General features: G+C 40.9%; 1 protein-coding gene across 6 annotated transcripts in view; it reads right to left on the bottom strand.

Moving 5' to 3' along the window:
- SPECC1 (sperm antigen with calponin homology and coiled-coil domains 1) overlaps positions 1–11,343 on the bottom strand; it is a 79,528-nt gene extending 68,185 nt beyond the window's left edge. For 2 of the 6 annotated variants that reach the window (XM_057415287.1, XM_057415294.1), the window contains exons 1-2: positions 11,024–11,174; positions 477–652 (exon numbers count right to left, since the gene is read on the bottom strand). In XM_057415287.1, the coding sequence (XP_057271270.1) occupies positions 477–623 (147 nt within the window). In that variant the 5' untranslated portion in view covers positions 624–652; positions 11,024–11,174. Of the gene's footprint in view, positions 1–476; positions 653–11,023; positions 11,175–11,325 lie in introns of those variants that run through there. The other 4 variants (XM_057415257.1, XM_057415304.1, XM_057415266.1 and 1 more) reach the window with 3 other exon arrangements.
- Between the last annotated feature and the right edge of the window lie 3,291 nt (positions 11,344–14,634).

The raw sequence follows: 14,634 nt of genomic DNA, 5'->3' as shown, positions 1-14,634 counted from the left end.
AAGTTTCTGCTATTTTTGAAATATATCTACAGTGAAAGATAGAATTCATAAAATGTGTTCCGTTGCAAGCAGTATCTTTTGTTAATATGTTTTGCCTTGAAGGAAGAGTCAGATTTTTAGGACTTCTGGAAATCCATTAATAAATCTCTTTCAATTCCTTTACCTGTGTAACAATGAGTTGAACTAAGAATTTGCTATTTCTTTTTCTCACTCTTCAAAGTTAAGGCAATTCCCTCACATACAGTAAGGAAACCCACTCGTATTTTACGCAAATACAGTGTCTCCCCATCACATGCAAAATAACTTCAGAAATGTGTATTAGTCAATATACAGCACAATTATAATCTCCCTATGCTTGGCACAGTGGTCAAGCCCACTCCAAGTCTTGGAGGTGTAGTAATGTTCCAGGACTAAACCAAAGCTTTAAGCTGAAATAAGGCTATAATGATGCTTTCACAGTCCCTACTGGCTAGTACCTTGCTGAGCCGAGATTCAAAGGCAAGTGATGTGGAAGACTTGGACGTCTTCATTCCTGTTGGAGTGGTGGAAAGAGATTTTCCTCTCTCAGCCCCATGACTCCCTGGCTTTGCCACTGCACTCCAGGGCTTGGCAGCACTCTTCATGCTCTCCCCAAATAACTCAGTCTACAGACCTAAAAAAAAATAAACAGAAATTATATACATATGTACATACATCAGAAATATGAACTGTCTTTGTATCATCTGAAAGAGAGCAGAGAGATTTGGCATCAGTTTAAAGGGCTGAAAAGGCAGTGCTAAACTTTATTCCCTCTTATACATATCAAGCCCTCAGAGCAGGCTGCAGCCACTTATATTTTTCATACTGACTGGTAACACGAAGCACTGCAGAAGGAACAGTGACTTTTGTTAGGACTGTGCAAGTCAGAGACCTCCATCAGGCACTGCAGAGCACCTCTGAATGCTGAAGCACAATCAAAGAGAAACTGAGAACAGTGAAGTCCACCGCACTTGAAGACAATCTTGGGATAAAAAGAAAACTATTTCTCTTACTTGACAGATCCAGCATCTTCAACTGAAATAATACTCTATAAGTCACATGAGAAGCAAGATTCCTAAGTTGTATGGAAAATGATATCTTTAGCTTATCAGAGTTTTCTAGAGAAACAGCAGTTGGTGTTGCCACAGTGATAAAAAGATGTTTCACAATACCAAGGTTTACAAAACATGGTAAAAACATAAAATCACTTCCCTGCAAACAAAAATCCAGATCCACTATTCCTCAGAGATAAGCTTATGCAAGAAAGAAATCCTGCCAGGAATCAGCAAATACACATGAATTCCTTTTTTTTTTTGGATACAACTGAACAAATTTAGTCTGCCAGCAAGAACAACTAGTCTGTTTCTTTCAGGACACAGAGAGCTGCCAATTCAATAGCAAGCTCCAATCTGGTAGATCTGAAGCCATAAATTCTCCCCAGCCATTGCCCCATCCAAACTAGGAGCAGAATAAAGTGATTAGTTGGAGTTTTTTTCTTTATAGCCCCACGAGGCTGCTGAGATGGGAGCAAGAGGGAGGGGACATTGCCTGATAGCTCCTACCCTCCCCCTGTACATGAGCACCATTCTTCTTCTGCAGCTTCATTTTCCAAAATAGACACAGGACGTAGCTAAGCATCAGCCTTGTGTAGGCAGAGGCCAACTTCTCTTGCCTGTTCGAAAGGTAACCAAAAGATCTACAGAGATCAGCCTCATGTCTCAGCAAGGGGAATGTGTTTGCCCTAAGTTAATCACACAGGAGTCCAGCAGAGCTGGTATGAACTTGGACAGCAACCCTCTGACAGAGCTGCTGAAACAATTTATTCCTGGCTGAGTGAATAGAAGGGCTTAGGTGACCTTTTCTATCTCATAACTTGCTTTATAGTTTATTTCACATTCATGAATAAGAACACTCACTGGACTCATGGGAAACAAATCTGCTTGGGGCCAAGTCACATTCGACACTGACAGCACCTTCCAGGTGCCACCATGGTCTATTTAAGGAGTGTTCTGCTGCACAGAAGCAGAAGGGAATGTCAAGTGCTCTGCCACTGTCTTACAGAGAACAAAGCTAGCAAGTGACATTCCCTCTATTTATCCTTGGTGCCTCTTGCAGGGAAGGCTGTCTACTTCCTCCACAGCTCCAACCTGTCATAAGTTAGTAGGTATTATTATTACTAAATATAGTCATTACTCCATTAAAATTCTTAACACATACAGTGTGGAGCCATCAACTGATCTCATTAGAGAAGGAAGAGTAGTCTTTGTTAATGATTATGCTGATCACTTGGCTCCTTTTTTATGTAGCCTGACAGATACATAAGCTATATTACAATATATGATAATGTTTAGCATTCCCACAGTTCATGATCTTCCTTAGCAAGCTTCAGTGCTTCACATTATTTTAAAGCCTACCTTTCAATAGGCATTCCATTCACTGTATTTATATGGGTGAACAAGCCATTGCACATGCAAACTATCTCCCTGATTACATCTGCAAATTATGCAGATTTGGGGGTTTGCAGATCCAGTGGTTGCACATGCATCTTGCTTTATTATACCCTCTGGATTTCTTCATAACTGTACCTCAGACTTTCCTGCCTTAAGCTGTACAGATGCTTTCTTGATATCCCAAAGAATTTAAGTTTGAGTCATCCACGGCATTTTAAAGTTGTAGTGGAGCAAGATGCTCATTAAACCCTGATGTTAGAAGTAAGAGGTACTTAGACAGAACAAACCGCAACTTCAGAAATCCAGCCAGTAGCCTGAGGCAAAATGGCTTTTTCATGTAATGATAGCTGAGTTATGTGCCATGTGGAGTTAATATTTTACTACATCAAGCAGCTGAAGCTAAAATTGGGTATATTTGGATGTATTAGTGTTTATTAGATCTCTGTATTTATATGGAAATCAGCATTTGTAAAAGAGGGAGGCGAGGCTTCTGATGTATTGGGCTACCCTGAATTTGCCTTGTAGATAGAGATTTTGGTCTCTGAATTGGGATCCCAATACTTTCCACAAGCCTTGTATGTACTTCTAAGAATAAGGTTGCACATATCTTCAGCTGCTTTCATTCCTAGCTAAGTGACACACATCTGAGTTACTAGAAGTGCTGTTTCAGGAGAAGTACTAAATAAAACTATTTCCCAAAAAAAAGGAGTAAAAAAACAAAATCTTGCTGTTCTTTGATGAGAACAGGAAATCCATTCTCAGAGCCAACATCAGCTCTTCCATTCCTCCAAATTCAATTATTGCATTACAAGAAAACAAACAAAAAAGTCTCATGGAAGATTTGGGCAGCTGGGACGATGGGAAACGCAGAAGTTCAAGTATCATTAAATGGCTCATGGATTGAGTTTGGTATTAGCAGATTGTAATAGATTGTATTAAAACCATTATATATAGCTCGTCTACTTGTCTTAAACACACTACTTTTTCCACAGATGAACAGTTAAAAGCCAACATAATTCTAAATTGGTAAGGAAAGAAAAGGACATCTTTGAAGATGCTCAGGTTGAGACACCCAAATTCACCCTATTCCAAATCTTACATTAGGCAGCAGCTTGTCAGAGCAGTGCAATAACTAGAAAACAGCCTCTACTTCCTCAATGTGATTTTCAGGGCAAGGTTGGCAACAGTAGCTGGCAGAGACCATGCTTCTGAGCCAGCAGAAAATGACTTTGAAAGCAGCCAGTCATAGTCATGGACTATCCTTGAATAAGAGCTTGGGAATGGGAGCAACTTATCACAGCTGAATGGACCTTGGAAGAATGAATCTTTCAGGTCTTTCACAAGTCAGGACAAAGGGAGTACATATATACTCATGTTCAACACCATTTTGAACACAGCTTTCCAAACCTTGTTTACCTGTTGTTTCTGCCACAAGAGAACAACTCCCAGTGGTTTAGAATACACTGATAAAGTCAGCCTACTACATTTTAACTAAATATCACCATTTCATTCTGAAAGGACCCCAGAGAGATGATGACTTGATCTCTAGGCTACCCAGAGAGAGAGATCTCTGAAGCAGCTTTCCACAGGAGATGCAGCCAAGCTGCTTTTGCAAATACAATGACAAAAATCACTAGTTTTACGCCCATTACGCCTCAGTACATTTCAGATGAGATACTTCTGCTCACTCTCCTGGAAGATGACTCACTTTAAGCAACGCCTGAAGCTCTATGATTCCGCTTTTCATTTCTTCACATTTCACAGGGAACTTTGCTTGGAAAGCAAACAGAATACCACCAGCCCACGATTCAGTCTTTCCTTCGGCATCAGCCTGAGCAGGTCACTAGCGAGCCACAGTTAAATCTCTGTAGATGCCCTGCTTGGAATTGTACTCTGAAAACATGTAGAAACTGAAGATAAGCAGCAGCTCTATGATGAAACGAATGAGGGTCTGAACCAACAATCTGTTGCTTCAGCAAAGTCAGCTCATCACCAGTCACTTCCAAACTGCAGGGGTTTTAAAAACAAGGAAAAACCCCAAACCTTTTACCCTTACAAGTGCTGGTGTCTGAACATCACCTCCACTGAAACAGGAGAGAATCAGAGTTTACAAAAATTGTAAAGCTGGTCCTGACAGAGCTTTTGCTCTCAGTAATCCTCAGAATTCCCTGCAGGCACCAGCCTTTAAGAATTTAGGCCATGCTCATCCTTTCTCACTGGTGTGCTTAAAGGGCATTTGGATAATTTGATGTGGACTATTTGGGCAGCTGACACAAGTTCTACAGTGGAAAGACAGTCCATTTTGCTTGAAATTTTACCAATTTATTCAAGATTGAGTAGACGTTGCTTATAAGCCAGTCTACATGCATTTATTAATAGAAGGTCTTTAGAACAGTCTAGAATTATTCCCATTTTCTGGCTAGAAAAACTGGATTAAGAATTCATCCCAACTCTTCCAGTCAGCATCAGCAGAAACAATGTGAGGCTTCTTGGATCTGAAGGTTTGGCTATCCATCAAAGGAGAAATTCACCAGTCCTGTACAACAAACTCCTAGGAAGCACATTCTGCTGACTATTAAAGGCTATTTTACTCTGAATAACTAAAAAGATACGTTGATTTGAGTGATGACAAGCAATATTATTTTACAGTCAAGAAACCTGGCAGCTGCACTAGTAAGCACATAAAAATTATAAGCATATCTGCAGCAATGAATTCACACAGGAAAATCCCCGGTGGGGGGCTACAGACACAGGTTATCTGTACCCCACGTGCTTTACATGGCTTCAGTTCTGGTGCTCATGTCTCTGTGTAGCGCTACTCACTCAACAGGACAGGCAAATTAAAGCAGAGTCATTCAAGTTGCTTTGGGAAAATGAATGAAATGAGGAATGATGAAAACTCATTACTAGATCTGAAGAGCCATGTACCAGATGGCAGGTTCATTGAGACCTGTGAATGCCCAGCAGTTTTGGAAAAGGAGGTCAGCAATGCCAGCTTTGCAGACAGGACTCTCCAAGGACACATGTCCATGACTTCGGTGGGTTAAAACCCACAGTCCCCAATGCCACTTTCCTGTAATTCAGTTACTTTTCATTACATCAAAAGGTCAGACTATTCCAGAGCCTTTATTACACATCAAAGCACAATTTTCTTCTGTTGTGGTTTAAGCATCTAAAATCTGCATCATACTTGTACTATTTTCCCTCTAACCTAATCTATCTCTGCTATTTTCAGACAAACTATCAACTGGAACATAGAAATATCTAACAAGTTCAGTAAGCTGCAAAGGATTTTCTGGCAGCATGTAGGAAGCTGTATGGCAGGATAGCCAGCTGGGCTAAAATAGAATTCTCTTCTGCCTTCCACATCAATTCAATTTAAACTACAATTTTTTGGGCTTGACAGATGCTTCCATATGACTCATCTTGATTTCTTAGCAGATAGCAGGAATCAAGCCAGGGTCACAAACCAGGGAAGTTGATAGTCCAATACAGGAACTGGTAACTTGGATAGAGACGGCAGATAAAAACCTGTTTGGAAATAAGAGCTGGCTAACAGTTAAAAATCAAACTGTCTACTCCTTTGGTCATCTTCAGTACCTTAGAATCATAGAATCACAGACTGGCTTGGGTTGGAAAGGACATCAAGATCATCTGGTTACAACCCCCTTCCCTGAGCAGGGACACCTCACACTAGAGCGTGTCACCCAAGGCCCCATCCAACCTGGCTTTGAACACTGCCAGGGCTTTGTCTCCTTAGGCATCTGCTCCATCCAGCTCAGTGTGTTGTATTTCTGTATTTAACATACCCATCTTCTCTTTTCTCTAGTTTGTTATGTTGGGTTTAGTGCCTTTGAGGCTCTCAGTACAACCTTCCTCCATTATTCCTCCACATAGAGACACTTCCCGGATTTTTTGCTGGTACAAAGCTTAGCTTTTGTTAAAACTGGATTAAAGAGCCAATAGCTACAAAAAATCCCAACCCAGTCACAAGCCAGACCACCTCCTTCCCCTGAAACACAGCTCAAAGGAGCTGACAAGTTATGCCCACTTCCCCACATCTCTCAGGCTCTTGATTTTGCTGCCCCAAAAGTATTTGTTATAAACCTGACCCTAAACACTGAGCAGCAGCTTCTCCTGGTCTCCCTCAGCAGATTTGCTTGCTGAACTTTCATGTTTTGCTGGTAGAGTACCAGGAGACATCACTTGGAAGTTTTCATGTCCAAACTGCATGCTGCAGCAGGACAAACTGCATGCTTTGTACATGCCCCAAGCAAAGGTGGTTTGAGTATTATTTTTTAACTTTCAGGAGTGGAGAAAAACGTACTATAATAACACCGCAGTTATAGACTCCAGGTGCTTTTGCAAGCAATTAAGTGTTGATAAAATTTAGATATAAAACAAATACACAGACATCAAGGCACATATATGCCCATTGTCACCCAACTAATCATTGAGAAAGTGTAAAACAAAATACCAGTCCCAAAATTTAACCATCAGTAGCTCTGATATTGCTTCAGAGTCACATCTTCAAACTCCTCATTTTGCTAAGGTTGCCTGAAGATGTATCCTCATACAAAAGTTACTCTTATGTGTTGCAGTTTGCTTTGTTTTGTTTAACTGCTCTTCTGTGTGACTCAAAAAACCCTAGAAGAGCACTTTCAATGTGGCATCAGATGAGAATTTCCTTTGCAGGGCACATGTCTCCCTCCCTCTACAACATAAGCAACTTCAGCAGAGCCAGGTCCTTACCCTTCATGGCATCAGATGGAAATCCACAGATAATGGAAAATCTATTAGCTCTCCTAAAGAGAAAAGTTACTTTGTGATTACAGTGGCAACACAAAAATGATGCTGTCTCTTAAGGCATTTCTTGCTTATTTCCTTAGTGTGTTCTTCATAACTCTCTAAAACTTGTATTTATCAGCTAGCATATAAATATACTGACCAGTTACAAGGATGTCTAAACTAGATCAGAAATGGCCCAGGTGAGGACAGTTCCAGCCAGCCACAAATGACAGGTTTCTGCCCACCAACTCAGCTTCCAAAAACCAACCAAAGACTGTCAGAGTCCGCGTCAGCAACTGCAAAACTCCATGTCTCAACATCAGTCAAAATAAAATCCTCTTCCCGCAGCAACCATTAGAGTCACTGATGACTTTTCCAGGCATGGACAAATGAGAGCAGTGCAAAACCTTTTGCTCATCCTCCTCCACAGAAGTTCTCCCAGGAGTTTTGGATTTGTCAACCTTTAATTCTTAGTTAAATCTCATGAAAAAAGATTCAGAAGTTGCAACCAAATCCTCATGTGTGCATGTGGAAAAAGGATTGATTTAGCTGCATTTCTCTTGTCTGTGTTCAATATTACTGGCCATTTATGACAGGAAAATACAGCTATTTTACTACTTCTCTAGATTAAATACCCAGAACTGTCATCCAGCAGTGACTGATGCTTGAAAATGGAGCCCAAGCTGTACTTCTAAATGTCTGGGAACATGTTCCTCCTGTAATTTAAATTGTACTGTTAGTACATGGATAATCAATCTCCTCTTTCCTCACCCTGATTATCTAACCAGTCACAACTACACACCTCCAAAGAAAAACTACTAAACTACCTATGACCCTGATCTTATAAACAACATGGGGGTAAGGAAAAGAATCCCAACCTATCTGTAACTTTCTATTCATTAGCCCTCCCCATTCATTAGAAGGACAACAGCAACTACCAGCTGGATGGTGGGATACCTGAAGAAGCCCAAATGTCATTCAGTGACACATGCACAGGCACAACTGTATGCTTGCTATCCATACACAGCACACCCTGCTTCTCTGGTTTAAGTAGATGCATTCTCTTGGTAAGGTTGAAAGGCCAAGAGTGATATGATCTTTCACTACCTCCAGGGCAAAGAGTTAGATTTAGATGTGGCAATTACTGATGGATGCACACAAGCAAAAGGACAATCTGAAGGGCAGGGTGGCAGCATCCATTTGTAAGAAGAGACAGATAGAGGCAGCACATAGAACCATGGATTAGTTAGGGTTGGAAAGGATCTTAAGATCATCTAGTTCCAACCCCCCTGCCATGACACATTGCCATACACAAGCATGTAGTGGCAGAATGTACACACAGAGGTTATGCAATAACCAACAGATTTTATTAAATCACATCAAAACTACATCCAGGAAGTGATTTCACACTACAGAGTTTGGAGAATGCATTTTTAGAAGTAGTAGTTCCCTCATTATTTCAATGTATGACAAGTATATCAGTTCACATAGTACTGACATCCCCCCTTTGGAGACAGAAGTCAAAAGAAAGATTCAGGAAAGGTAGAACTGCTGCACTGATTTCAAACTTCCTTTTTGAAGTTACAACCATGTTATAATTGAAAAAAAAATAAAAGTAAAAAAATAGGTCACTCTGGGCTTTCCCCACTATGACTGTACCCTGATGGGTTTAATTTATGTTCAAGTATATTGCAAGTTGAGAACAAAATAGTTTAGAACCATTTCAAGGTAGCTACTGCTCATTAATTCAGGTTCTTTGAACTACTGTCCTGGTGAATACAGCACAAAGCAAGTGACACATATGGTTCACACTTCATGTTTTGCCAACCCACAAGGAAGAAAGAAAAGAAGGTTTCATTTTAGATAGAGCAAGAGCTACATAATTGCTAAAGAAATTAAGAATAATTACAAGTGGTTTGCCTGATAATTACCTGCCATTACATTCTCTGTAGCACAGAGGGTAGGTACACCTACAAGAGAGAAGGAATGATCATGTTTTTTGGAATGGCAGAGATACAGCATGTAGCTGCATGGGAATACTGACTGGTACAAGCACAGACTAACAGGTTCCCTGTTCCCTTGAAATGCAAAGGGATGAGACTGCAGTCAATGCAATCATTTGGGATCCACTTGGTTCTATCCTCAGGACCAGAGATTTATTGCACTGCCTCAGCCATGTCATCTTCCTATGCCTTAGTTTTTCCATTTACAATTATCCACTAAATGGCATATTTATGAAGATATATTCATTCATGTGCCTTGGAAAGGAACCCCACAGAGAAAAGTAAAAATGAGATAAATCAACATCTGTCCTACAGTACACAAGGGAACAGCCTCAGATTGCCACACGCCAAGATGTTTCCCTGGATCCACATTTCCTATCCATCACAAGGCAGAGAAATAGTCAAGATACAGAAGTTATCCCTTGAGATAGTTACCTTCCATTAAAGTACAGAATAGATCACTCACTAAAGCTAACAGGGAGCTTGTGAACATTTATTTGAGTGACAGTGTGAACTTCTAAGAGACAGGGTTCTTTGCAAAGATGAGGACATAACTCCAAAGCCATAGGAGAAATGAGAGGACTTCTGCATTTTAAAAATAGTCATATTGAACAGGAACAGAACAGATTCAGGCAACAGTATCAACAGTTACTACTGTGAGTTAAGGACCACTAATGGACATAAACACAAACATCTCGGTGGGCTACATAATAAAATTCAATTGTTTTAGAACAACTGTAGAAGCAAACTGGGAAGGGGTAGTACATACATGTGTGCATGTTAGGATAAGGTATGCTTGTGCTATCTGTCAAAAGTGTGCACGGAATACTGTAGTTCAGCAAATCAAATACCCTCTCTCCTCCTGAGGTTAGGAGCAGAGAGCATTTTATAACTTTGAAAGGGTAGAAGAGAACATGGAAATCAGCTCCCTTTGGAGATGAGACAGAAAGGGTTAATAGGAGACATCTAGAAGAACTTAGACTGAGTACAAGAGAGAGGTAGAGAATCCCTGTTCTCAAACCAGTTTTACCAGTAACCCTCTATAGCTACACATACAGGACTTCACAACTTTGCCATATTACATGCCATATAAATGCTATTATTACTATTGTTATTATGAGCAAGCTTCAGTCCAGGGTACAATTTTAAGGACAACTGTTAAACTGCTGTAATTAGAGTCCTGCTGGCAATCTGAAGAGCTCTTTGCTGATGTGCTTTAAGAGGGCACCCAGCTGGCACGCTCCCCAGTGCTCTCACTGATAACCTGCAGAGGCATGAGCTGCCAAACCTATGTGCTTAGCAGCTTGGTCCTTTCTGCCCTTTGACTGGACTACATGAACATGCAGTAGCAGAATGAAGTCTGCTCCTACTCCATGTAACTGTTGGAGAACAACCTTAAATTGCCAGAAAAGAAAGCAGAAAGAGGCACAGAAACAGTTTCAACCATTCTGTCACTACATCTACACAGCTGAGCAGAAGAAAAATACAGTAGCCAGCTCTGACTCACATGGTGGCATTTTTTGTTATAATGGCTTTTAGACTTTAACGGCTTTTAGACCGCCCCCAGCCCATTTTCAGCTAATGCAATTGCTTCCATTATACATTTGTTTTATGCAATTTAGTTTTAAAGTGAGATACTACCAAAAAAAGTAGTTGTTGAGCAAAGCAAGTCCATTCACTCCAAGAACACATTAGTGATCCTAGAACACATCTAAAGATAATACAATTCCCACCTAAAAAAGTAAAAGATATTAAAATACTTACAGTAAAAGCTTGTCCTCTTTTCTGCATTAAAAAGAAAACTGTCTTCCACTAGCTTCTGACAGCATGTGCAAAACAGACTAAAAATTCAGGGCTTGAGTGCTTCCCTGAGAGGAAAACCACATTGCAGTGAGACAGAGCGCTGCTTGAGAAATGATTCACATACGGAAGCAAGCTGGCTTCGCCAGCGCTTTGGCATTCAGCACACACACACATATGCACACTTGCTTACTCAGGGGAATGAGAAATATTATATTTTCATCAAAGCAAGGAGGATTTATGCAAGAAAGTCATTTGTAGCCCACCTCCAAAACACTGAGATGCTTCAATCTGTAAAGCAGACGAAGAGTTTCTTTCACTATCCCATCAACCCCAACAGCAGAACCGGACACTGGGCAGAGAGCATAAACCCCAAATAGTCTGCATGGTCCAATCAAGTAGCAACAAGCAGCACACAGCGTAGGAAGGGCAAGGAGGTGGCCACAGAAAGAAGGCTTTTTTTCAGAGGAAACCACAGAAGCAGCTTTCAGAAGCTTTTATATTCAATACTGATAATGTCTTACCCACTCTGTCAGCAATCACAGCCAGGACACCTTAGACATTTCACTTGCCTCCATCACTTCTTCAAAAGAGTGGGAAGGTATGTGTGTGCAGGGAAGGAAAATTCACTTAAAACAGAGGCTTTTACACCAGAAATAACTAGAATCAGTCCTGAGTTACTTCTCCTGAGCTATCCCAAGCCTATGGGTTTTTTGTTTGACTCTGTCCAGAGAAGGGGCTGTTCACACTCCCATGTCTCTGGCCCAGGACACTCAGGCTGTGGCTACAAATCGGGAATTCTCTCCCAAACTCCAGAGAAGGATCCTTTCCCAGCAGTGTGAACCTAGTATATAAGCAGTGTTAATGCTATGATAATAACCTCATAATAGAGAGATAAGGAAGATTCACAATATCAGCCTAAAAAGAGTTGCTGCATCTGAACAGTTCAACCTTACCACACCCCCGAAACCCTTACTCCAAGGTGCCAAAGGGTCTTAAAGGAAACTCATGTTATGCCAAGAATAAATTTACATTTCATTTCAGTGTTAGCACCACTACTGTTATTGTGGAGTAACCAAGCCTTAAGACACAGGCTGAGTCCCAGCTGAATCCCTTCTAAAGGTTATAGATTTGGGATCCAGCTTCCTCAGGATGTTCTTCAGAGTGAGGAACTCCTGCCTTCAGATCTTAGCACATCAGAACAAGAAAAAGACCACATGACAGTTATCATGTGGTAATGGTCTAAGCTTGGTGAGCCTCAAGTGTACATTAGCCATTCTGTGATTTTAAACAGCTCGCATTTGGAGGGTTTGAGATTATTCACAGCTCAGATAAGGTGGAAGGACTTTGTCATTCATATTAACAAAGTTCTTGTAGATGCTGTGATCCACAGGCACTGTGTTTCTCCTGCCTGAGGAAGTGACACTACATTCAGTGCTGCATGCACAGGCAGTGAGGTCACTTGGGTACCCAGCAGAGAGACTGCAAGTCACTCCCTCTGCTTTGATTATGGAGCACCTTCGATGCCCGAAATATGGACTTGGAAGCAAATGACCGCAGGTCCCTGGACCCTGCACTCAAATGAGAGGGACCATCAGCTGCAGGCACCTTGCCGAAAAGCTTCTTTGCCCAAAGAAAACACAGACACTGTCTGGACTGAACCACCCTGTCCCTTTGCCATTGCTGGTGGGACTCAGTGGGAGAACAGTATTGTCAGCTCAATAGTTTTTAGTTTCCCTCAGCCAGAAGAAAGAATGAACTGAAATGGAGTAGGGAGGGAAGATGAGCTACTATATTTCATTCACAAAGATATTTTTAGCTTTGATAAATATAACTTGACCAAAGCCTAAAAATGAAAATGCTTGGACATAAAGAGACAGTCACAGCATTTACATGCTTCAACTTTGGTAAACAGGCTGGAATAGTGGCATTCAATTTCCCCAAACCCAGCAAGACCAGACAGTACATTTGTTTATTTAGAGGTTTTCTGGGAGCACTTATTACTATAATTATCTGATCTCTTTACTTAGACCAAAGAATTAATCAGCACAAAACCTTCTGAATTGAAAAATTGTCTGTTTAATGAACAAAGAGCCCAGAAACAGACAGCTAAAAATGAGTTGGCCAGGCTCAAAGCAAGCCTGTGGCCTGTCCAGGGCTTTAACCATAATTACTTTCACACAGCCAGTATGAGAAAACAATTTCAAGTAGCGATATAAACTTCTCTAAAGAATGTGCCAGGTTCTCACCCAGCTGGTAAGTTTGGTTGACAGACAAAATAACAGTGAGCATATTGCTTGCATGCTGCTCAATCCATCAGCTCCCACAACTCTGCAACAAGGTATAAGAGAAAGAGACCAAACCCCACTAATCAATACACCTTTAAAATACAGCATTTGAGGAATTTAAAGGCTTTATGATGCAACCTACATTGCTCCTGCAATTTTACAGGAACAAATACGGATGAGACACAACATAATGGCACAGGCAAAGGGCAGAATTTCCAGCTGCATAGCTCATTTGAGAGGCAAATGCACGGAGAGTGTGGAAAAAGGCTCACACAAGGAACAAGGTTTGAAAGATCTTTGCATTTACAGATATTTATGCTATATTTAACTGCTTTTGTGCATGCAACAACCTTAATTACAGAGGAGAGAAATTCCATAAACAAGACTATTATGTCAATAACAACGTGTTCTTAAAGCAAGTCTCTAATTCAGTTATAAGGCTCAGGACATTACTGTCTGGAGTTATAAAACCAAAAGTAATTACAAAGGAAAGCCTGCCTCAAGACAGCGGGTATTAGTGGAGTCAGGCCATGGCTTTGGGACATCGTTTACTCTGTGCTTTCTTCCTTTTTATATATAAACTGCTACAAACTTCTTTGCTTTCTCAGTCCCACTACTGATGTCAGGAAGTTGAAGCAGTGAGCGGACATTTGCAGAATGAATCATGGGGCACCACTTTCCATCTTGACAAAAACAACTGCTGTTCAGTTCACAAGATGATGCTGACCGAATGGGTGGATATAAAGAGTGAACTCTTAAAGTATTGCCAAAAAGGCTCCACCAGGGAGACTTTGAGAACCCGGATCTTTTCTCCCCTGTTCTTAAGGGGCTATCACACAGTATCCTGTTCCCACCCATATACCTGAGGAGCTCAGTCTGTAGCTACCAGCTTTGACCTGCAACTACAGAAAACATTTGTTGCTAAAGAGACTAGAAGAATTAGATTTGGAAAGAAACAAATATGTTTTATGGAACATGGAGTGCTATAAGAGACAAGAAAAACAGCTTCCTCTGGTGCCTATTGCCAAATTTTCAGAAGACCAGACAACAACTTGAAAATTTCCAAGGGAACAGTCACGAAGTCAAAAATAGAATAAGGAAACTGCCTCTTTCAAAACTAAGAATCTGGAAGAGGTGCCAGCATTTCTCAGGATTTCTGTTATTCCCAAGTAGAACACTGAAGAGTTAACAGATATCTAGCTACCAAAAAAAAAAGCAACCAGCCCACAGAAACAGGCAAAATGAGGAAGGAAATCTGTGGTGAAGGAATAGTCGTTGTATTTCATG

Source organism: Pezoporus wallicus, unplaced genomic scaffold (genome assembly GCF_028554395.1).
Source record: "Pezoporus wallicus isolate ANWC-B61680 ecotype Strahan unplaced genomic scaffold, APGP_CSIRO_Pwel_v1 contig_8517, whole genome shotgun sequence".
NCBI classification, from domain to species: domain Eukaryota; kingdom Metazoa; phylum Chordata; class Aves; order Psittaciformes; family Psittacidae; genus Pezoporus; species Pezoporus wallicus.
Note: the sequence above shows the minus strand (reverse complement) of the source record. Positions and strands in the feature narration are given on the sequence as shown.